The 25505-nt window shown below is 41.3% G+C and overlaps 1 protein-coding gene across 4 annotated transcripts in view; it reads left to right on the top strand.

The window, feature by feature from the left end:
- The window catches only part of TXNDC11 (thioredoxin domain containing 11), a 55445-nt gene that overhangs the window by 25316 nt on the left and 4624 nt on the right, over window positions 1-25505 (top strand). For 2 of the 4 annotated variants that reach the window (XM_039885350.1, XM_039885349.1), the window contains 6 exons: window positions 11167-11279; window positions 13391-13591; window positions 18541-19318; window positions 21565-21707; window positions 22031-22140; window positions 25266-25346. In XM_039885350.1, coding sequence (XP_039741284.1) covers window positions 11167-11279; window positions 13391-13591; window positions 18541-19318; window positions 21565-21707; window positions 22031-22140; window positions 25266-25346 — 1426 coding nt within the window. The remainder of the gene's footprint in view (window positions 1-11166; window positions 11280-13390; window positions 13592-18540; window positions 19319-21564; window positions 21708-22030; window positions 22141-25265; window positions 25347-25505) is intronic. The other 2 variants (XM_039885352.1, XM_039885351.1) reach the window with 1 other exon arrangement.

Below are 25505 nucleotides of genomic sequence, written 5' to 3'. Positions count from 1 at the left end.
ACTCAATTGATTTGTTCCCCCTTCTTATTGGCTAATCAGTTACAACATTTACAGAATAATGCTGCTTTTTACGCTCATCTTGATGATTCCTGCTTTATCACAAAATATTTTATTACATGTAATTGGATGTATTTCTGTGTTTTCTCCTGGTCGAGATCCCTCATTTTGTATGAGTAAATATAATATCATTTCTTCCTTTTAAGTTATTACCTGGTAAAGTCTGGACTCTGCTTCCTCTAGTTCACGTGTTCTATGAACTACCCTTTTATATGCATCCATGATTTGGTTGGATTTTGGTTGGAATTGTATTAAATATGTAAATTGACTTAGAGGTAAACGACCTATTCCTAACATTCAGCTTCCCTTTCTAGGATCACAACATGATTATTCATTTATTTAAACCTTCCTTTTAATTTTTAATAATAGATCTTATACATCCTTCAGTACTGTTTCATCATGTCAAAGTGCTGGATGAGTAATTGTGGGTCAGCAGTCTGTATGGTTGGAGATCCCTAGGGAACCTAGTCTCTAGGACTTCACTCTTCGCAGACTGCGAAGCCTATTCCTCTTTGAACATTATCTCATTTGATCTTGCAGACAGGCTGCTTTTTTTTTGCCTAAAGAAAATTTGGTAGAAGGGTCAGTATTTTTAGGTTGCTTACTTGATTTTTTTTTCCATCTTATTATTTCATTATTTGCTATAAAAGTGTGTTCTGGTAAGAAGTTGTTATATTTTGCTATGATGCAGTGACTTTTTTAAAAGAGAAAATTTGATAACTCTTTTTCATTCACCCTACAAAAGGGATGCAGTGCTGTCTGGGGCAGGCAGCAGTGTGGCCTGGGAGCAGCAGTGTCTGGTCCTTATCCTTTGTCTGCCCTTGACGGAATCTGTAAACTTGAACAAACAAAATATTTGACTTTTCTGTGTTTGAGATTATCTGTAAAATTAGGGAGGGTGGAGACCTGTTTTACCAGGTCACATCATGTGCGAAATACTTTGGGTGAGAATAAAGTAATAGTCTTAAAGTCTGTAGGAGCTTAATTAGAAAGCCACCTGCCTGAAAGAAAGCACTTTAAGTATTATGTCTGTTTTCTTAAAAAGCATCTACACCACATATTATGTAACTTGATGGAACAGCGGACATGGGTTTTCCCCCTCCCTTTTCCTGTACCATTCCATATCTGCTTCATGGTGTCCTCACTGTAGAACTGACTGCATCTCTCTCCCACCGGAGCAGGAGCTGTTTTGTTCAGATATTTATTGAGTGCCTTGAGGCCAAGGTTTTGTTATTTTATTCCTGCAACTCTGTAACATTCCATGTCACTGTTGTAGCTGAAAGGTTGAACGAATGACTACTAAAGGACACTTTACCTTGAAATTGCTCAAGTGAGCACGACGATAGTAGCAGTGGGAAGCTAAGTCAGTTGGGATCCCCGCCCACCACCACCACTTCCCCTTGCGCCTGGCCTTTCAGGTCCCATAGACCAGTATGTAGGAATCGATCACAGCAGGCCTGGGTGGAGCCCCTGCCTGCCCCACTGGCATTCCGTTGTCCCCTGACATTAAAATCCTAATTAATTGAATTGAAAGTCATGTGATTCTTAACTGTCACCTTGAAAATACACTAAACTATTCATTAAAAGTATTTCCACTCCCTTCTACCACCTTTAGGAATTCCTAAACTTAATTGCCAGGGGAACCTTGTGGCATTAGTTTTCCAAGGAAAAATACCCTTTGGAAAATACTGTTGTAATGAATTTTTTTTAAGATAAATTTATTAGAGGAAAAACTTATAATTCTAGTGTAGGGTCCCTCTACTCCACCAGGTGGCATCTGATGGTGCTGTGATTTGCTGGTAGATCTGAGTCAGGACACATAAAAGCAACTTCCTCCATATTCTTATTCATAAATAAAGCTTTTTTGGAGCACCTGTTAGATTGTGGAATTTTATACAACATCAAGAGGTCTGAAGTACCCTTACTCTGTAGGTGATGTTCTTAAAGGCATTGAAAGAACAAGGGACTGACTTCTTAGGCAAGGGTGACGCAGAGTTTGCTTTGTTTTCTTGGGTTCCTGGGTCTAACTCTTGGGAGTTTGGACCAGGCATTGGCTTTAACAATTGCCCACGAGTTAAGCAGGTTCTAGGATCACTTGCTTTTCTCGGATAATCTCATTCGTTGTCGTTATACTCACTCATAGAGGGAAATCTTTTTCTGACTATCTGCTTGCATTCTCAGGCCTCCTGAATACTGATTGAAACACATTAGAATAAACATATTATGAATTTCACACTTTTTATTCCCATACCTAAAACTGCCTTTTTAATATGTTGCTATTATGTTAGCAAGGATGTCATCATATTTCATAGGAGATACTTTTATTCCCATTATGACTTACTTCTTAAGCCTTGTAACTGCTGCTAGCTAAGAACTAAGGCCAAAAAATGGACCTCCTCACACTTTTAGATTCAAAAGCATGAGTTACTAATTCAACAAATGTTTGAGGATCCACTATGTGATGTGCTACAGCTGTAAAGATAAATATAGCTTGTTCCTCAACATCAGTAGTGCCACCAGGTAGAATGGCTAGCAGGTAGGCTTGTGCACAGTGTAAGTGAGGTGACGGGTCTGTGACAGGCTTTGTAGGAGCGTGATGGCCAGGTGCTTGGATCAGATCAGGGAAGACTGCTCCAAGGAGCTAGTGCTGGGGATGGGGAAGGTTTCCCAGAGAATGAGGGGTCAGTCTTCAGGTAAGTGTGTGAGGAACTAGAGGATGGAAGATAGAAGGGATGGGGAAAGTGAAAGGTGTGCGGGAAGCTCAGAACCAAATTTAGTGGTTTTTAGCTATTTTGATTCCTTGAACCCATGTAGCTGGAAAATTGCACCATCTTCACTTTCTGATTGTGTTGTGATAGTGTCCACCTTTCTGTTGTCCTGTTTTAGGGTACATGTGTTTGGATTCTATTTCTTCAAGGCTTTCTGTTTGTTTTTTTGTGTGTTTGTTTTTACTGGTTTTGAAGCTACAGTAAGACTCCTAGACAAAGAACCAAAACCACTGAAATCTTGAAGAATTCTCAGGGATCACCTTTTATAATAAAGTCACAAGCTTATAGTGAAACAACTCAGTGCAGACAAACCCAGTTCTGGTCTCTTACTTGATGACTTTTTATGTAAAGTTGAGCATGATAAGCCAATGCTGGACTGAGCCTTTCCATGAGCCAAGCACTTTACCTGGATGATCAGTCTTCACTGCCGCTCTTTGAAGCTGGAACTGTTATGAGCTCAGTGTTAGGAAACAGAGGCTCTGAGGAGGTTGCCTGCTGACTCAGGGTGACTGTGGTAGGCAGAATAATGTCTCCCCAAAATGTCCACATTCTGATCACCAGAACTTGCGACTATGTTACATTACATAGGAAGGGGGAATGGAGGTTGCAAATGGAATTGGGTTGCTAGTCGCCTGATCTGGAGAAAGGGAGCTTATCCTGGACTGTCTGAGTGGGCCCTCTGTAATTAGAAGGATGCTTAAAAGTGTAATGGAGGGGTAGAGAGTGATGAGACATGAGAAAGACTTGTCCAGCCATTGCTGGCTTTGAAAATGGGTGGGAGCTACAAGACGAGAAACGCAGGCAGCCTCTAGAAGCTGGAAAAGGCAAGGAAATGGGTTCTCCCTAGAGCCCCCAGAAGGAATGTGCCCAGCTGAATGTGCCTCACCCTGCCGTTAGCCCAGTGAGGCCCATCTTGGACTTCCGAACCTCCAGAACCGTGGGATGAGTTTATATTGTTTTAAGCTACTAACTTTGTGGTACATTACAGACATCAGATGGAGATTTGCACAGCACTGGCCCCCCTTAGAACTCCTACTGCACTAGTTGGCTATGCCTCCTACTTAGCAACTAGCATTATTTTCTAATTTTCCCTTGGACTTCAGTTCCCCTAGGCAGGGACTGACTGTCCTGACAAGTCATTTTAGTGGCAGGTGTCCTGTGTGACCAAGGCCCACCCAGTCACCCCTTCTCACTGGTCTTTAGGTTCCCAAGTGTATGATAAGGGAGCCTTGCCCACGTTGCTTCTCTAGGACTCTTCATCTTGAAAACTGCATTGGCTGTCGGCCTGCTTTTGTGGGTCTGGGAGCTAAGAATTGTTTTTATATTTGTGAAGGGTTGTTTTTAGGGGAAAAAAAAAAGAACATGTGGCTCCTGTGATGGATCCTAAAGAGCGGCCTAAAAGAGGGTGTCGGAGGGGTTTCTAAGCACATATGTTTCTTTTATGAAGTCCTTCCTTCCCCAGGGTGTTAAAAAAAATAAAGGGATTTAATTGAAATACATTCAGGGGACGTATTTGAATTGATCATTTTAATATTGTGCTTTGGTTAAATGGGAATGGCTGATGTGAGGGTGTTTAGTTTACTGTCATGTTAGTATATGTGACAGTGCATATTTATCTCTATAGTTTACGTTCTTCTTAGATAATGTATTTGGAACTGCATTTCTTCCCCTCCTCCCTAACTCCCAAGAAAGAGAAAAAAATCACAGCTAAGGAGTACATGTTTACTTAGGGTTTAACAGTATCTTGGCAAGCACCGAATGTGCATATTTCATGTGTGGTGCCCAAATGCCAGATTTTTTTCTAGATGATGGCTTTGTGCTTTATATTAAGAATTCTGAAGATATACAGATCTCAAAGTCACATTTCTGGGGGGAAAATGCAAGTAAGAGCTGTAGTTCATACATTAAAAACAAACATTTCTGTAATCTCTTCTTTGAAGGCTTTTTCATTTTGATGAATGTATTTATCATTGGAAATGTGTGACATCATCATTCAGTGAATGATTGAGTCATTTTTGTAAAGGCTAAGTAACATTGGAGTGGTGGTGGTTACCCGTTTCATATGATCCTATCATTTTCTTTTTTCTTCCTTGTCCAAAACCTTGGAAAGAATGGGAAAGCAGAAGTTAATAAAAATGGCAGGGTATAGAGTAAAATGAGGGCTCTTTCCAGCCTGAAAGGGAAAGTGGCACAGTATAGGTTTCCTTTGGAATGTCACGACTTCCCAGAGAAAAGAGGTGAGAGAAATTCTCCCAAGAAATAGATGACTTCCTCGCCATGATGATAGAAAGCCATGTGACCTAATGCAGTGGTATTTAGTTTCGAAGTGTATCATGATTTATTTGTCAGCAGTTATCTTTATGAGGATTTTTCTTGACCTGATATTCCATTTTGTTCAATGATCTCTGAGAGATTAGCTCACACAGAAGTCTCCTGGGGAGCAGATGGCCAGTCCTGATTTAAAAATCTCTGCGTTGTTCAGCTTGGGCATCTCGTTCACTCTTCCAGTGTGTCTTCAGGTCCCTAACTTCGTAGTACGGCAAGCACTGTTTACTCTGGGCGTCTGAGAAAGAAGAATTCATTTCAGAAGCTCAGCACTTTATACCTAGAGTCACCAGAACTGGAGATGCACCTTTCCTTTCTGAAGGAGGGAGGGTGGCATGTTCTTAAAAATTATCATTCTCTGCTGTTGGAGGAGTTTTCCTGAAGTAAATTCAAGAAACATGGTTTTATGTATCCTTCTCAGATAATTGTTCATTATTAAGACTTACTGGCTGTTGGATATATTATCTCAGGCTAATTTTTTTCCTGAGTTCATTGAATCCTGCATTTTCATCATTTCCACCCTGGCATAGTCCAATAGAAATATAGTATGAATCGTGTAGGAATTTTAAATTTTTCTAGTGGCTGCATTAAAATTTAAGAGGAAATAAATGAAACTAATTTAATATATTTCGTTTAAGCCAGAGTATTCAAATTATTATCATTTTGACATGTAATCAGTAAGAAAACTATTGAGATATTTTACATTTTTTTAATAACCAAGTTTTTATACTTTTATACTTAGCAGCACATCTCAATCCAGATAATAAATTTTCATTGGAAATATTCTATATTTAGATTTCATAAAATTTGCAGTTAAAGTGATTTACATACCCAAGTTGTTTTAAACATACTTAAAAGTTTTTCAATGACCATATGTTGAATATCACTTTAAAATTAAAATAAAATAAAGTTAGAAATTTAATCTCTCAGTTGCTCATATTTTGAGTGCTTACTAGCCACATGTAGCTAGTGGCTACCAAACAGGACAGTGCAGCTCTGGACACAGCCCTCATTATCCAGGTGTCCAGGGCAAAGTCACTTGTTTGTAACATACTCAGTCTCCTGCATGTGTATCCTTGTGTTGACGTTTCAGAGTGTGCTTCTGGTAGCCTGTTAGGTAGAAAGTGTGAGTTGTCAAGTTTGCTTCTGGCAGGACCCTTTATTATTAATTTTAAAGCACAATTAAAAATCTATTCTCTTTCCTAATAGAAGAAACTATTCTTATTCTTCCTGGAATGTTTGAGAATTTTAACATCTTGCCTCACCGAGGTAGTTCTTACCTCAGAAATCATGTGCTTTTACCCTAATACTAAACTGAAGTTTGATATTAAAAACAGTTTAAGGCAAATGGTTTTAAGCAAAATAGTCTGGTATTGAAATGTTACACAAAAGTCCAAAAACAAAGAAACCTTAATGCAAACCAGAGAGATTGCAAGTGAGCCAGATGAATCTGAGTGGAAACCAGATGGAAACTCAGATCCTGCCGTTCTCCATACATCCTTGGTTGTTACCACGAGGTAAATGGTGACAGTGGTACATGGAAGGCAGAAGAAGATCAGTGGAAGCTCTACCTAGGGGAGTGTGGGAAGAGGGTCTGGAGCATTCCGTTAGTGGCAGGGAAGAACCCCAACCTCATAAAAGATAATAAGGGATAAACCTGCATAAGCGCCAAAGCAGGTAAAGTTTAATAGATCAAAGCAAGGCCGTTTATTACTCAAAGCACACCAACAGCGAATCAGCCTGCTAGTGTCGGTTCCCTTTGCCCCACGTCCCATGGGAGACCTAATTCAGTGGGCCTGTGTGGTGGCTGTGTGCCAAGTGAGCTGCCTTGTAGCTGAGGAACGTGTGACCAAGGGCTCAGCACTTTTGGTAGCAAGTGGCAGGCAAGCCAGTCTCCATGCTGTGGTCACCTTGCCTTACACGACTAGCTGCACGTAACCACTCAGTAACTAACTATTCGTACCCAGATGTTCTTTCAAGATCTCCTTGTATTTTGCAGTGGTCTCTCTGACACCTTTCACTGGATGCTTAATAGAGACTGTAAACTGGCCAGTTACTTGGCTAACTGAGTTTATTGAAATTTTATTTTATTATTTTCGACTAATTGAATAGGATCATGCCATTGCTGGACCTTTTTTGTGGGAGAGGAGAAAGCATTATTCCGCATTGATTTTTAATTATTCAACAAATTTAGAGTCCTTAAATATTGAAGTTTTATTACTTATAGATCAAAATTATTCAATTTTATGTATAATGTAGACCCCTATTGTAGAAAGTCATGGCACCTTGCCTAACAAAATGTCCTGGATAGGGAGATGAGAAGTATTGTTTTCTTGTGTCATTCTTATACTGTGAGCGTCCTCTGCTAATTCAGTTACTCTTCGTACATATGAGACAGCAAATTTAAGCTGCTTCTTCCAGTAAGATTTCCAGCATATGCAGGGACTTCAGTAGATGTGTGATTTTTGTCAGTTTTTCTGTTTGTAGAAAATAAAGTTTTGAAATTGTAATATGTTTGGGCATGTTAGAATGTGTTCTCTGTAGGCAGGCTATCCATTCTTATTAATTAAACAAGTTTTTGAATGACCTCTTTCAACTTTTGGGTCAAGCTGTCACTTCTTATTTCTCTGCTTCAGTAAACCATGTTGGTGACTTTGGCAGCCTATTGAGTGAATTTCCTTACTGGCCGCTTTTCCTTCTCTTCTCTTTGTAGCTATGGCTGTCCACCAAGATTCAGCCCCCTCCTGCAGAGTGGTGTCTGTTGATTCTACCAGTTCATATCCTGTCTTGGGACCTGCTTTTTCTTCTGACAGCTTGGGGATCTGAACTTCTACATTATACCATTTTTTAAAAATTTAGCATCTTGCCTCCCCGAGGTAGTTCTTGCCTCAGAATGTGTGTACTAAACTAAAGTTTTAATATTAAAAATTGAATTTAAGGCAAATGGTTTTAAGTGAAATAAAGTAGTCTGATATTAAAGTGTTATGCAAAAGGCCCCAAACAAAAAACAACCTTAACGCTAACCACAGAGATAAATTTTTTTTGTTGTTTAAATTTTGAACAAATTTTACATGTGCAGAAAAGTTGCCTAACAGAGAGTTGACTAGTTTCCTACCTTCACCCTGCCTCCCCAAATGTTAACATAGTCTATAACCATTTGTTAGGCCGCTTTTGTCTAAACCAAGAATTCGACATTTATACACTAGTTCATTGTTAACAAAACTGGAGACCTTACTTGAATTTTGCCAGTGTTTTCACTAATGTCTTTTCTTTTCCAGGATCTCATCTGGGATCCCGTATCACATTTAATTATTTTTTTTCTCCTTCATCTCTGTCCTATGACGGTTCTTTAGTCTTTCCTCGTCTTTTATGACCTTGACAGTTGAAGAATACTGGTTATTGTTTACTTGTTGCCTAAATTGTTCCAGCTTTGGCCACTAGCAGCATCTTGGGTTGGCCCTCAGGTCCTTTGAACAAGTCCCCATCCTTCCATGAGTACTTCTTTACTTCTGATACCACAAGATGCTCCAGGCGCTTCTTGTACTTTCCCTGTCCCCGCTCTGGAATCAGCCTCTTCTCCAAGGAGCCCTCCCTGGTTTCTTTTAGTGGAGAACGTCATTTGGCAACCACGACCTGGGTGCTGGGTGTGCTCTAGGTATCAGGTGTTATTACCACTAGGCCCTCTCAGCAGATGAGCTAGGACAGACGTGTGTTTATACCCATACATATGTATACAGCATACAGTCAGAAGCTCTGGTGTGTGTGTGTGTGTGTGTGTGTGTGTGTGTGTGTGTGTGTGTGTGTGGTGTGTGTGTGTGTTAAAAGTGCTCATAAGTTTACACTGACTCCTGATTTTAATCTAGCAGCACAGGATTCATTTTTGTCTTCCCCTCTTAATATATAACTTCTTTCTCTCTGCCAGGAGAATCCTGACTCTCACTGTCCCTAGTTTAACAGTATCCAGTCAATATACATTTTCCAGTTACTCAGTTTCTAAACCTCAAGCTTTTATCCCTTTACTGTGCTGTGGTACATTCGTGGTATAGTTAGGTGTATTTGCTAGTGTTTGTATTCCACGTTAGGTCCCCCACATCTTGGCTGGTTTAATGATTTGTTTAGTTTTTGAGCATGTGAATGGTGTGAAACAAGAGTCTGGTACAAAAAGATCTCAAATGAGGGTCAGGCCACCTCATCCGTGTTCTTCAGTTCCCATTCTTCTTTCTTGCCCATCTTTGCCACGCTCCTATAAGCAACCAACCTCTGTAGTTTCTGGTTTATTCTTCCTGTGTTTCTTTGGTTCTGTGCTATTTTAAACTCATCATGTCTGTATTAAAGATAGTCTAGCGTGGCAGTAGGGACAGGGTCACTACCACTTCATCCTGGGCAGCCATTCCTTCTCTGACAAAGAGAGGGTGCTGCTGCCGGAAGGTGGGGCTCGTGTGAGTAAGCTAGAAACTTCGTGTGTTTAGTACCATGATATTTTTATATCTTAGCTACTTGGGTATAACTTGGTCACATTTAAAGTTTAATATTTTTTTCATGTCTGCTAATAAAGCAGAAAGGGGATAAGAAAGAATGTACCTTTTCCCACAACATCTTATCCACTCTCCTTTAACACTAAATATCCAAGTCCATTTCTAATCACACAAATGTTACATCATATATACTCTTTGGGGAGAATAAAGCTTCACACGTAAAGATAAAGTCCTCTTTGATATCCATCCCCCAACATAAACTAATCTTATCCTTTCAGAGTCTTTATACATTTCTAAAAATATATTGTTTTATAAGTGAGAGCTTTTTTCCCCCATGTTTCTCACTACCTCTTTAATTGGATTTTTATTCAAAATTAGCTGTCCAAAAAAGTATGAGCTTTTTTGTTTTTGTTTTTGTTTCTTTGACATAAAGGGTACACTTTATCTTTCCTCAGCTTGCTTTTTCATTCATATATGTCTTTAAATCTATTCACGTTGTATTGATAGCCCTGCCCCCTTGTTTTAACATCTGCGGAGTATTTCTTGGTGACTCTCCTCATGTGTGACTCTCAATGCACATGTGTGGATATCAGAAGCAGCACTGCGGGGCTATGCCCTGTGTCGTCACTCTCCCCAGTGGCTGCCATTTCCGCCAGCATCGTATCACAGTACTCATTTCTCGATTGGTCATCAATACTTGATATTTCCTGTCTCAAATTTTGGGCAATCGGGGTATTTTCTTTCAATTTGTTTTCCTCTGAAATAGTAAGGTTGAATGTATTTTCATGTAATTATTAGGCTTTAACATTTCCTTTTTTGTGATTTGCCCATTTTTAACTGCTTTCTTGCTTTTACTTTACTGTTTATTTCAGAGTTCTTTAATCAGATTCGTTCATTTAGCAAACATGTAGTGATCCTCTGCTCATTTTGCTTAGCTTTTCACTATGAAACACTAACAACAAACAGGTTTTCTAATTACAGAACTTGTAGTTGTTGGACCAGAAAAAAGAATCTAAAATAAAATCACTAAGGAGCCATGCAGATGTTAATAGTGTATAAAAAAATAGAATTGTCGTGAGAGTACAGTGGGAAGGCCTAGTTCTCCCTACAGACTTTGTCCTCCCAAGTTGAGGACCACTTCTTGGTGAGTTGTTCAGGAAAGTTTCTTTGGAGAATTGAGGGTGAACTGGTGTCAGACATGTTAAGAAAAGAACCAACCCACAGAAGGTGTTGGGGCAGAGAAGATAACAGTGCACCGTCCAGGAGGCTAGTGAGCGAGAGGGACCAGGGGACCAGGAGATGAGGTCAGATCAGCACAGGCGGACAAAGCAACGCAGGTGCTGTCAGAGACGTTACTCAGGAGCAGATGTGAGGTCTGCTGGGAGGAGGTTTCTTCAGCTCCTCTTCCTTTCCTGTGTGGTCCAGGTGACCAAAAAGAGCTTTGCTCTGGGGAATTTGTGCATCAAGACTTGATCACTGGGTTTTGTGGCTGTTTTAAGGCATAGGCCTTTTCTTTAATAAAGGAAAATTTTCTGTTTCAGATTACCTAGGAACAGTACGATTTGGGGTTATCACAAATAAACATCTTGCGAAACTGGTATCCTTAGTACACTCTGGAAGTGTGTATTTACATAGACATTTCAACACATCACTTGTAAGTATTTTGAAATCACGTTTATATTAGTGTAGCGGTTCTTAACCTTGTTTAGGTCACAGACTTCTTTGAGAATCGGATAAAAGCTATGGACACTCTCCCTAGGAAAGTACACGTGATTTTATACGCAGATTGAGGGTTCCCATAATCCCACTTAAGAGCCCATGCCCCTATTAAGAACCCATGCATGAGAGGGCTCTTGAGTTTAACATTTAGAAATTCTTTGTTTATATTCTTAGGTTTTGAGACAGCCTTGTTAGTTTTCCTTCTTAGGTGAAATTCTGTTGAATTGTAACTATGGGCCCAGGTTTTCAAGTTAAGCTTCCATTGGGCGATATTCTTGTTCATTGACTCCATTTATCAAGAGTAGTAATGTGACATGCTTTTCTCCTTAGCTGATGTAATGGATTTTGAAGTTCTTATCAAGTCACAGTGAGAAGCTGATGGCTTTTCACCTAGAGAGCCTCAGTTTTCTGTTGTTGTCTTTGTTCCTGATTTCATTAGCTTTTGGTAGACCACCCTCAGATCGGCTATTTCTGAGCTTTTGACCTGTATCCTGCTAGTCTTGTGCTTCTGCTCTGTTTAGTGTTACTTCCTTAGTCCCATCACTGAGAGTTTACTTCTCTTAAGTATTTTTTTATCTCTAACTTTATTGACAGTGTCAGTGACTTACAGGTCTAGTGAAGGCCAGTATTCCTGTACCCAGTGACCCCAACCCTTTAAACCTATGCTCTTCTTGGCTTAGCATGCAAGTCTCTTGCCTTGTACGTGCTGTTAGGCCCTCTCCAGGGGGCACCTCCTTGATTGCCAGTCACCCTGGCTTCTGCATATTTCTAATAGCCCAGATGTTGTGCTTTACTTCTTGGAGTTTATATTCCAAAAATCAAATGTATTTTCGTGTTTTCTAAGTGGAAATGTTTATTATGGTGTTTGAGTATGATTTTTCAAACTCCCACCATCCCACTTTGAGAATCACCGCTGATTGTCTCTCCGCTGCCCCCCTCTCTCCTTGTGCCTCTAAGCTTCTCTTGACTTCATCTGCTTTTGCTATCATTTTCCTTCATTCTTCTTTTATAGCATGCTATACAATCAACATATGCCATATTTATAATAAAGAGTGCTGAGGAATAAAATAGATGGAGAAAAGGTAGGGCCGTGAGTGACACTGAAAAATATATTGGGTTTACTGCGTCAGTTCCACAGTTTTTAAGGTCGCTCGGTTGGTTCAGCAGCAGAACTCCTTTTATCAAATGAAATATTATTTTAAAAATATTATTAAAAAAATAAAAGCAGTGGACATCTTTGTTATAAGGCCATTTTAAACCTCTGTTTTAGAGGAGTATAAAATATCTTATTTTGTGGAACCCTTTGAACACTTTTTTGGGAGTTTTGTTTGAAGCCCAGTGATTTATATTATTGGAATTTCAAAAATAATTTTATGTTGACACACTTTGGTTGTTATAGAAAAACAAAGCAAAAACTCCAAGTGTCTCTTCTCTTCATTCTGTACACATAAAACATGATTCGTGGCCTTCTATAAGTTCTAGGTCATTCATGGATCAAAAAAAGTTTCAGCTCTGTGTCAGGTGTTGTTCTAGTCACTGGGGCTACAGGTGAGCAAAACAGATAAAAATTTTGCCCTAATGGAAGGTTCCCTCCTGCCCTTACGAGCCAACTTTTGAGGGACCAAGGTAAAAATCTAAGTGATCTGTGACTCCATAGTTTCTCTTTTCTTAAATATTCATTGGTCCTTTTATAAAGACCCAGTAACATTTAATAGCTCCCCTTGGACAGGGTGGTAGAGGTCATTGTTGCCAGCAGCAAACAGGGACAATTACCTGCTGGTCGATGAATCTGCCTAAAGGGAAAAAGATGAATCACATGATATGAAAGTCACCTCTTGCAACTGCTTTTGCTTTTTCCAGCCACTTGCGAGGAGATGCTCTGTCTGGAGAAATAGAGCCAGGTTTTAGCGTCACAAGTAGGGGCAGGTTGTGTCGTCCCTCTAAGCCTCATCTTCCTCACCTGTGAAGCGATGGGGTTGGTCAGGCCTCTTGAGGACAGTGCTTATGTGCCCTACGTTTTATCCTTTGTGTGTTTGTCCTTTACAGGTCTTTCCCAGGGAGGTCATTAACTACACAGCTGAGAACATCTATAAGTGGGCCTTAGAAAACCGAGAGATGCTCCTTCGATGGCTACGGCCACATGGTGGCAAGAGTCTCCTGCTGAATAATGAACTGAAGAAAGGACCAGCCCTTTTTTTATTTATACCTTTTAATCCCTTAGCCGAAAGTCATCCTTTAATAGATGAGGTAAGAGTCCTAATGTTAAGAGGTGTCTCATAAGGAGTAGGGAAACCTTATTCACTTGGACTGTCATTCCACACTCAGAATAATTTCCACTAGTAGCTGAGTGGCTGCCAGGAGTGGCAGCTGCGTCCTTATGGCATTCATTCCTCCTTTCTCCTATGAATGGGCAGCAACGCACATGCCTAGGATAGGGTCCCCCACAGCCTTTCCGGCCACATTTACTAACAGCTGCTCATGTCTTTCCAGAGAAGGGCCATATGTCCCTCTTCCTGCGATGACCAATGTCAGGGAGTAGGACAGAGGGAATGGACAGCAACACAGGCAGGGTTTAGTATGGATTAGGAGATGCCATTGTCCCGGGGGTTTGGCCAGACTGCTGGCCCTGGCTGTCCTCAGCCCGACAGCCTGCAGCAGTAGTGCCGACACTGGGATCCCCTGTCTTTCTAAACCTGTCACGTTGTGCACATAGCCAGAATGAGCCCCTCCTCCTCCCTTCTCTGCAGCATCTGGTACACTCACTCACTCACTCTGGCTTTGAGTTTATTTTATACGTGGATCATTTGGAGCCGCTAACAGAGAGCAATAACAATCAGCAGAGAGCGCCTGGGATTGCTAAATTGGATTTACTGGGGGTTTTATTTTTTCCTTCCCTCAAGGATCCCTTAATTGGCCAAAACCAATTTCAGACTACCAGTGTACCACCAGCCAGGCTCACCAGACACTGCTCCTCCCCGGACTCTCCCTGTGAGCCTGATGGTCCGCCTGGAGGGATTGGGGAGACGGGGTTCTTACCCAGCCAGACCCCTCACTTTGTTAACCATATCCCTGCAGGGGGCATGTTGAATGCTTGCTGCAGCCTCGGCTTAGAAGAAGAAAGAAGAAATGAAGTAGCTTTATTTCTTCTTTGATTAGGGAGGACTTGAAGTAATAAGACTTAATTTCTTTAGAAAATCTTCACTACACAGATATTTTGTGAACTAAGACTATATTCCAAATTACTAGGTTTTTACTGCATCTAATACTAAGAGCCACAGAGCTCTTTGTAGGAATGGTGGGGTTTTAAAGTTTCCTTCTGGAGAATTTGATCTTGTTTGGTTTGGGTGTGTCAGGCTTCCGGGTGGCGTGGGGTTTCGTGACTGGAGCCCAGTTCTTCTATTCACGGGTCACAGCTGGATTTAGGAACATGGTGGAAGGACACTTGCTTTCCAGCCATTTGCTCTCAGCTGACCGTCTTCCCCCACCTCCCCTGACTTCTCCATCTACGGCCAGGCCTTCTGTTTCTTATGGTTTTGCCTTTTGCTCCTTTCCTTGAGACTCATAGTGTCCTTGAAAGGTGCATGGATTACCCTTAACTTCGGTGCATGGTTGGGGTTGTGAAACCAGGTGGTGTTCTTGCAGCATTGGAGAGTACTTAGCCAGGTAAAGTGTTCTGTGCAGTACAGTTCCTTCTTTATTTTGGGTTAGTTCAGCCAATGTTTACTGAGTGCTGTGCCAGGGAGCCACGGGGGAGAAAGGTGGAGAAGACTCAGTCTTGGTGTCATGGTCTTGGAGGCTTATCCAATAGGGAAGTAAGAGCCTACTTATATTTCAAGGCAGAGGAAGGTCAGCCACAGGCCTAGGTCAGGAGGAGCTAGAGGAGAGCAGGCTCTGTCCCAGAAAGCTGGGAGTTGGGCAGGGGAAGGGTTAGGAGGGGCTGAGGGAGAGTGAGTATTTGACACACACACCTCCTGGGTGGCCAGGATCTTCATGGACTGAGAGAAACTTAAGGGAAGGGACAGCCTGAGTGAAGGCACAGCGGTGGGGAAGTTGCAGCACTTTTAGGTATTAGGGAATAGTACAGGTTGTGTGGTCCCTGTAAAGGACTGAGTGGAGAAGACCCGGAAAAAAGACGTTGGAAGAGAGGCCCTTGGGTGCTTCTTAGAGGACTTCAGCATTAATTGTAGCCATCACAGGCTCACTGACAGTGGAGATGTCAGCAGAGCTGTGTTCCTATTATTATAGCAGATCTGTGTTTCCTGGCACCAGTGTTCCAGAAAAATGAGAAGTAGTAATCCTGAACTTGAATGGTGGCGATGGGGATGGGAAGTGTGGTGCTTGACCAGGAAAATAGTGACACAGTGACCAGAATTCACTGGTGGGAGGAGAGGGAAGAATGAACAGCACACTTAACAGGCTGAGTTCTAAACTCATGTGCTCCTTGTCTATAGCAGAGTGTAAGCCTTAACTCTTATTCTCCCATGACTACTTTTAGGCCTAGCTGTGGGCAGACAGCCAAGGAAGCTCCCACCGTTGCACAGAGAGGTTATCACAGAGCGAGGGTAGTGGAGTTGGGGGCTTACCAGCCAAGGAGATTTGGACACTCACGATGGGAGTCCATGAGAGATGGCCCTGTGGTGGCCACACCGTGAGGTCCAGTCCAGGACCAGGCAGCTGCTCTTACACAACGTGCACACAGACAGCCTCAGGCCACTGGCCTCTGGTGTCTCTATACAGTTTTAGAGAGGTCATAGTGAGATATCTCAGTGTCTGACTCGTTTTCAACTGTAACAGCACGGCTTTGAGGCCTTCACAGTGCCTGAGTCCAGTAGGCAAAGGCGGGGTTCTTTTGTTCAGATTCACTCCTTTCTCTGCTTAAAGAAATGGAACAAAGCATTCCTACTGCAAACAGTTAATTTGCCAAATTTTCCTTATTAATTCACATGAGATTAAATATGGCATCAAGTGATTCACGATGGGATGCAACTCAAGTTGTATTTTCGAAAGTGCCTGTTATATAAAAGGATTATAAAAGTAAAGAGTGGCTCAGTTTATAGGAGAAAAGTAAGAATTCCTCACTCTTCAAGAGCATTCCTCTATACAAAATATTTTCTTCAGTTAAAATATTCTCGACATGCTGCTTTGCGAGAAATACTAAAAATGAAAGATGAGGAAAGGTGACTTTTTAAGGAATTTTGCTTTTCTTAATGTACTCCTGCTTGGACTTTTTATAAAAGAATACAGTGAATTCTTGGATTTTGTTTTTTATTGGGGGGAGAGGGATGGGTGGGGGCAGTAATGTACTGTGTTTTTGACTATAAAGCAGTACCAAGATGGGGCCAGAGGGCAGCTGGGCTCTTTATGGGTTATATAGGCTCGACCTCATTAGGGCAGTGTGCTGTCAGAGCCTTATCCAAAAAGGGCTGAGAGGCTTTTGTGTGGGGAAAAACCAAAACACTGGTTTATCATCTGAAGTGACCGTTTTTAATGCCCAGGAACTATTCGGACAATTTATTTTTCTGTACAAATGCATATGTCTTGGATTAACTCTCTCTATAAATATCATGTTATAAAATTTGGGGGTTTTTTGACATTGGGAAAGTACTCATTAAATGGATTTTACACACACACACACACACACACACACACACCCCACACTTACACTTTAATGAAACAAAATCCTGAATGATTTAACCTTTTAACTCACTATGGCAAGATCTGATCCAAGTTAGCACATGGTTCTGTTTTAGGGAATAAATACATTTGGATTATAATGACTGGCTCTCATGAAATGGGTCAGTGATGACAGATACTCAGTTTGCAAATGGAAGAGTCTTGGAATGAGATATAAGTCTAAACGGCTAATACTGATCTGAGGCTAAAGTGGTTAATCTCAGCAGGAAGCAGGAGCACGTACGGTACCTGAGATGCCATTCGTTCACCCGGTGTTTGCTGAGTACTTGCTATGTGCCCGGCTCTGTGCGAGGCTCCGCGGAGAGCAGGAGAAATCAAATGCAGTCCTTGCCCATGAGGATCCATAGCTCATGGGGAAGAGAGGCGTCTCAGCAGACACTTACGAGATTCTCTGGGAGGAGCTTCTGGGACCCTGAAGATGCAGAACCCAACTCTTCTGGGTTGGGGGTGGGATGAGACACCCTGATGCTGGGTCTTGGGGACAGTATTAAGGTTTGTCAGTGGGAGGAGGTCTTGATCAGGCCTGTAAAGGCATAGCCTTGTGAGAGGTCCTGGCCTGATCTAAAGAGGACAGGGCAATATCAGAAAGGCACATGCAGGCTAGCTTGTTTTAGATTTTCTGTTCTAGGTAGGGAGCCATTGATTGTCATTTGGCAGAGGAATCTCATACTTAGGGTTGTACTTTTAAAAATAAGTGGTGGCAGTGAAGAGGCTCAGTTAAGGCAGGGAAGAGGAAGTGGTGGTCTAGGACAATTGACCTGAAGTGAGACAGCAGCCGTGGGGTTGCAGATGCTGCTTGCAATGCTGAAGTCAGAGCTGGCTAGCTTTGAGCCCTGTGGTGGTTCAGAGCACAAATCGAGGATCAACTGATTATTCCAGTTTGATGATGCCGTTTTCCTGGAGAGGGTGGTACAGGAGGAGGAAGAGGTTATGAGGGAAGGCAAGAAGGATGGGTATGGTTTGAAACAGGTTGAATTCGTAGCCTGTGAGGCAAGAATTTCTTTAGAAACATATAAGCCGTGAAATATTTTGATCCACCCATAAAATCTGGTTTTGGGGAAATTTTTAGGCTGTTAGTTTAGATGAAGAGAGAAGACAGAGTATGGAAAATTTTTACATATGTAAAGGAAAATGCACTCAACTGGGAGTTGAGATTTAAATTCTGTTCCCAGTTCTTTAATGACCTGGACATATGTCGTGGGGTAAGCTGCTTTCTTATCATATGGTAGACTAAAACATCTCCCCTACAGCCCTTTCGGTCTCTACACAGTTGGCTCCTATTTGTTCATAGAACGGCACGTTCCGATATAATCCAAACCTTTTTATTAATAGCTTTTGGTGTGATGGCTTCCTATTTGAAGCAGTGCTTCCGGCCAGTGTTTCTTGTGGATCAGACTAGAATGCTTTCTAGAAGCATTCTAGAAAGCAGACTAGAAGGCCTCACAGCTCAGGGGCCTCTCCATCAGCCCCATGCCTCTCATGCACTCTTTCCTGTGTTTCAGATCACCGAAGTGGCCTTGGAGTACAACAACTGTCACAGGGACCAGGTGGTGGAGCGGCTCCTACAACACCTGCGGCGAGTGGATGCCCCGGTATTCAAGTCTCTGGCATCCAAGCGCCCAGTCCAGCTGTCGGACGCACCGCTGATAACGGTTTCACCTTGCTGCAACACCGTGGTGCTGCCCCAGTGGCACTCCATCTCCAGGACCCACAATGTCTGTGAGCTGTGTGTCAACCAGACGGCTGTAGGCATCAGGCCGAGCTCAGTCAGCATGCCACAGTGCAGCTTTCTCGAGATGGCAGCAGCTGTGGATTCTTTCTACCTCAAGGAGCAGGCCTTTTATCACGTGGCATCAGACAGCGTGGAGTGTAGCAATTTTCTGAGTTCTTACAGCCCATTCAGCTACTACACTGCATGTTGCAGGACCTTGAACAGGGGTGTGGAGGGCTTCATTGGTTCTGAAGCCCCGAGCGTTGCATTTTCTTCCCTTGAGAAGGAATGTGAGGTCAGTACTCCAGGCCCCATTCCTCACATTGAGGAGAACAGGCATCTCTTTCCTGAAGTGGACATGAGCAGCACAAACTTCACCGGTCTGAGCTGCAGAACCAACAAGACCCTGAACCTCTACCTTCTGGATTCAAATTTGTTTTGGTTATATGCAGAGAGGCTGGGCGCTCCCAGCACCACTCAGGTGAAAGAATTTGCCGCCATCGTTGATGTGAAAGAAGAGTCCCACTATATCTTGGATCCAAAACAAGCTCTCGTGAAGTTCACCTTAGGTACTGTAGGCACTTCCCTTCCCCAAACGATAAATTTGCGTGACTTCATATAAGTAACTTTTATCTAGGGATCTCATTACATGAAGGTGATGTTACCTCTTTAGCTCGTTTGAAATCTTTAGACTGCAGTTACCATTTTACAAGAAGCTAATTTTGTTTGTTAAATGAGACAGAAACTTCCTAATTCCAAATTTGGGGTAAGTTTGTAATTTAGTCTCAGGAAGTGAGAGTCCAACGTTTCAAATTGACATTACCTGTCACATTTCTAAGGGCGAGCTGCAGTCAGTGGGAACCTGGCCTCTGTGATGAGAGCCGTTCTGGTGTGAATGTTCCAAGGGGCTGATGAATGTGACGTTCTCGAACTTAAAATGGAAAGCAGTGAAACAAAAAAGCTGCCCGTTCTCCTTGTCTCACAGGTTTATTGTGTAAATGTCAAGGCCCAGTTTGTTCCGTTGCTGTTTTATCCCCCATTGGGGAATACTGCTGTGACCTTGGGTGCCTAGATTGTAACAAACAAATGTCAAATGCAGTAAATGAGTGAGGTTGCAAATGGATAAAAAGCCACTTTGGAAGTTAAGGCCCCATCATATGAAGGCATCCTAGAGCTTGCCCGTGGGGCTTGGCAGCAGCCGTGAACTAACCCCCCTGCCCTGTTCCCAGGACTCTGCTGACATCCTTGATGTACGCGCGCACCAGGAAGTGGGGATTCAAAAGCCGCATTAGTTCAGCCTCGTTGGGAAAGTCAGTGTTTGCCAAATGGAGACAGGAAGAATTTGGTAGGGAAGGAAAGCTTTTGTTTTCACGTTCTAGAGGGTATGACAGCTAAGTAAACTCAAAGTCCCTAAATAACAGTCCTTTTAGCGGTCTTCTTTTAAATCCCGGTGAAGCTTGTTTCTTACCTTAGACACGTTTGAAAAGGCTTATGTAAATGTTGATTTTGTTCTGTGTCAAATTATATATTATAACCACGAAGGCTCCACCTGAGTGTTTAAAGGACCCCATGACCAGTTATTTTATGAAGTGTGTGTTCTATTAATTTTACAGATTGCTCTTAATTCATGTTTTCTAAAGTTACATTTTGCTACTGAGTTTTCTTAAAATGAAATAAGCCTGTATTTTTTAAGTAAGTGTTTATTGAATGTTATTGGAATTCTGTTCAGTTATACTCAGGTGAGCTCAGTGAGCTCATGTGTGTGTTCTCTTTGAGTTTAAGGGTAATCTGAAAGAAGACTTCTTAATATTTCTTTTCATATTCTGTATCCTAAAACATCCAGCGCAGTTGTCCTTTGTTCTGTAGTTGGTGACAATATTTGTAAAGGTGCTTTTAAAAAAACCATCTACTGGGTGTCATTGTTGGTTTGGAGGGTTGACTCTTAAGTCAGCTGTCTCTGAGGCAGTCTCAGAATTTAGGCTTCATTCAGATTAGGAAATAATTCTAAGTTTTATGTTTCGAGACTATAGCGGACTAAGTGTTATTCAAATGCTGATAATGAATTCTCTTCAGTATTCACATGACACTCTTCATTTCCTCTCTACAGAACATTTCATTGTTCATTAGGACCTAAAAATGGAGAGAGTTAGAAGAAAGAAAAAGAAGTGAAACTCAGATTAGTGCTGCTTCAGATGATACAAAGCAATCTGAAGGCAGGGGCGTTTGTGGGGAGGGTAAAACTTTTGGTTCAAGTTAAGTTTTTGGATTATTTATGATTTTCTGCTAAATATAATTGAGTTTATTTTTCTTGACCTTTTAAGAAACTCGAAGAACTTTAATAAAGGGGAAAAAACTCATAGCTCCTTGTCCTCAAATTAATAAGTATGAAACACCTTTCCTATTATAGTACCTTGTGCAATTATTGCATCTGTGGTTATATTTAAAGGTTGAACTCTGTCTCTTAGATTGTGGCATGTTGATGACTTATGCCATCTTAGGTGTCTATTTATGGACCAGTCCTATTAGGAAAAAACAGGATAGCATTCCTATTCCCTGAGTATCAGAGCATCTAACACCGCTTGGGGTTTTGTTATCTAAATTACTGTCTGCTGAGTCAGTACCACCAAAGCTAAACCTGGCACCACCCTGGGCAGCTTTGTTCAGGGTTTTGCCTGTAGGTAAAGTGTTAAAAATGTGAGCCCATGAAATGCGAGCCTGTGAAGCCATCCCAGTTTTTAAAACATGGAGTTTAAAGTAGGCCAGCTACTTTTCTTGTACTTAGAGAAGAGTTGATCTTATTTTCTCTTTATTTTAGAGTCTTTCATTCAGAACTTCAGCATTCTCTACAGTCCCTTGAAAAGGCATCTTATCGGAAGTGACTCTGCCCAGTTCCCTTCTCGACATTTAATCACTGAAGTGACAACCGATACCTTTTGGGAAGTAGTGCTTCAAAAGCAGGTATGGAATCACGAGAGGGGCAAAAATCAAGCCATCTGCCCCTATTAAAATTATTTCCAAACCTGTTATTCTTGGGGTGAGTGGCTGGTTTTGATGTACGGAAGGTTAACCACTTATTTCAGAACACGTGTGAATTACATGTGGTTTTCTAATTGTGAAAAGCCTTTAAGAAAGCACATAATTGGGAAAATCTAATGATTAAATTTTTCACTGTAATTTGTGCATAAGCAACATTTATCAAATGCCTCCTGGGTTCTAAGCACGGTGAAGACACAAGGAGCCTGCTTCCCAGGCCCCAGTAATAGCCATCTCCCTTCCCCCAGGATGTTTTGCTGCTTTATTACGCACAGTGGTGCGGCTTCTGTCCATCCCTCAATCACGTCTTTATCCAGCTAGCTCGTCTCCTGCCAGCAGATACATTCACCGTGGCAAGGTAAGGAAGCCTCTTCTGCCGCGTGCCTGTCTTTGCTCTTCTTTATAGCTTGGCCATATAGTTTACAAGGGTCTGCCCATTTTTCATTAACCATGAGTGAGACTTGGTTGAATTTTATTGCCAGCTTAAAACCATGAGCAAAATCTCATTGAATGAAAGTTTTCCATATGAATTCTGATGATGTTGAGTGTGTTTAGCCCTGATTGCATTCGTAGGAGGGTGAGTGCAGTTCCTTGGGAACGGTGCTGACCTGGTTGCTAGGGCAGCCCCCCTGAATGGTCAGCTGCCTGGACTGCCACGGGAAAGGTTCCCATGGAGTTGTATCACACTGGGGCTTCAGCCCAGCACAAGGGGGCAAGTTCCTAATGTGCTTTCACTAGCCCTGGGACCTGGAGCAAATCTGTCCGCCAGGCCTTGTTTTTATCCTCATTCCTGAAATTAAAAGGAAAGATTGATCGATAGCCACATGTTCTAGTTTTGTGATTCCGTGGATACTATATGTGGGCTCTTTAGTAAACAAAAATTTTTTAATCATTGTTTTGTAAAACGAGGCTCAAATAAAGAGTTTTTGGATAAGGTAGTAAGCATTTTGGGGGGAGAAATATTTAGACATAAGCTACATCTTCTCCCCTCTACCAAAAAACCCTCCAGATGGATTAAATATAAAAGATCAGATCATAGAAAATAGAAGCTAGAATATTAGATTTGCTAGTTCCTTTGAGAGATGGAAGCTTTCCAAAGTGAAGCAGTTAAAAAAATAAAAGAAAAATGAACAGATTCTACTAGAAAAATGTGCAATGAAAATAAATAAGGAAAACAGACTAAAAAAAGAATGACTTATTTTTTACAGCATATATATGTCACCTGTTATATGTGCTATAAGTGAAGTGAAGATTAGAGCCAAATTTAAGTTACTATGCTGAGAGATTTTTATATATACATATCATCTGACTTAATCCCCATAACATTCAGTGCAGCAGGCATGAGTATCACTTTTCTTTTTACTGAAGAAGAAATTGAGGCACAGAAAGGTTAGGTAATTTGCCCAATCATATAACCTATCAGTGAGGGACCAAGATTCAGAATTAGGCTTTCCTATTCCAGACCCTGAGAAATTAAAATGGTTTAAGAAACTGCTGAGTGGAAAATGTGGTCCAAGCACACAGTGGAGTGCCATGCAGCCGTAAAAGGGAAGGGAATTCTGACTCAAGTTACAACATGGACGAACCTTGAGGACGTTGATACTAAGTGAAATAAGGCACAAAAAGGCAAATTATGTATGGTTCCACTTATATGAGGTGCCTAGAGTAGCCAGATTCATGGAGACAGAAAGTACGATGGTGCTGGCCAGGGGCGGAGGGGAGAGGTCTGGAGAGCTGTTTAATGAGGACAGAGTTTCGTTTTGCAAGATGAAGCGTCTGGAGATGGATGGTGGTGATGGTTGCGCAGCAGTATGAATGTCCTTAATGCAACTGAACTGTACACTTAGAAATTGGTTAAGATCCTAGGTTTTATGTTACATATATTTTACCACAATAAAATATGTGGGGAGGAGGAAAAAAGCTGAGAGGGATTCCAGTGTGAAGAAAAGGACATGAACAGGGTTTTCATGTGAGAGGAGACTGTAAATAAACAAGTGGGGAAATTAAATCTAATTGGTGTAAATTAAAACACTAACAAAGTGCCATGTATACTTATTAAATTAACAAAAGCTTTTAAGTGACAGAATCTTGTTTTGATAAAATAAAATGAAATTGGCAGAGTCAGATATAGCTAATAGAATAAGTAAATTGACATAACCTTTTTGGAAAGCATATTAGCAACACTGTAAAAAATCACAAAAATGGTTATACATTTTTGACCTGATTTTACTTTGGGAGAATTAAGGAGCTAACCCTGGTACCATTATTTAAATCCAGCAGTAGAGGAATGATTAAGTAAATTATGGTTGGGCATTTGATGGGATTTTTTATCCATTCATTAGAGAAATGTTTGACATACAATTGATTGAGAAGAATAGAGGATGAAATATGTGATGACTGCTCTTAACAATATGTAGGCATCTACACCGAGTCTGAATGAGAGCCCCAGAAAGAAGGCCTGATTAACCCAGTGGAGTTCCAAGTGGATGTTTACAAATGTTTTTCTTTTTAATTTTACAGTTTGATCTTGCTTTGAAGTAAAAATCGAGGGAAAAAAATATTTGATTATAGATTAAAGTGTTCAACAGCACTTTTTTAAAAAATGGAAGTAACATTTGGGGTAGGCAGGAATGCTGTTTTGTTAGTAAAGCTGTTTAAAACCATTATAATTTGACTATGTCATTTTTTTTTTAATAAAAAGTGAATTTTATCCTTTTGACAAGTGCACTGATCTTCCCCCACCCCCACCCATACTTTCTGAAAACTTCCATCAAATTAATGAGTCAGAACATTTCCATCTTTTGTTTGTGCTGTTTGTGACTAGGGCTCTACCGGTTTCCTCCTTCTAGAATGTTCTTTTTGCTTCGTCTGAGCAGCCCCTGGGGGTGGGAGGACTTGCTGCATGCCAAGCTCAGTGCCAGCTACAGGAGGGGCCGCCACCTAGTTTAATAGTACTTAAACACAGGTAGGTTGGTTAATTTAGTACAGATATTATTTTCTGTATTATAAAATTAATTTTAAATCTGCTAAGAAAATAGAGCTTTTTTGGCCTCTGTCCAGATTTACAAAATCTAAAATAGAGCATAGTATTTTCCAGTTTTCTTAAATCTTCAGAGGCTTGATGTATTTTGCACAATGATTTCCTTTCTTTTCCCAGAGCTAATTTAAGGATTAAAGTACTTTCCCAGATCCTGCCAGGTAGGCGGACTGCTGTCAGTGAGGCATTCTGGGGGGAGTTCATTTTTACCTTCAGGACATTACATTTTCATGGGTAAGTTAAGTGGAAAGGTGTGCGTCCTGGAAGTATCAGTGCTTCCTGCATGAGCTGCGCCCACCACACACGTGGTGGTGCGCTCACTGGTAAGGGACTAGGCGGCGTGGGCCGCAGAAGATGCTCCAGGTTCTTCAGTTATTTGAGAAGGTTCTTTTAGGTTGGAGTTTCTCGGCTGATCTTTTACTTTTTCTGTTCTTTCTCTTTTCTAGGCTTGATGTATCTCAAAATGATCTTCCTTGGGAATTTATGGTTGACCGTCTTCCTACTGTCTTATTTTTTCCCTGCAACAGGTAACGCACAATTTTTTCAGTATTCGGGCAGATGGGATTCTTTTGCTGAAAATGAAATAGGTTTAAGATACTTTACACATGAAATGAAAATCATTAATTATTACTAAACTATTTTGAATAAAATGTATTTATTAGAAATGAAAAGTTAAAAGGGCTTTG

Source organism: Pteropus medius, unplaced genomic scaffold (assembly GCF_902729225.1).
Source record: "Pteropus medius unplaced genomic scaffold, Ma_sr-lr_union100, whole genome shotgun sequence".
Lineage (NCBI taxonomy): Eukaryota > Metazoa > Chordata > Mammalia > Chiroptera > Pteropodidae > Pteropus > Pteropus medius.
The sequence above is the reverse complement of the archived record's forward strand: the minus strand, read 5'-3'. Positions and strand labels throughout refer to the sequence as shown.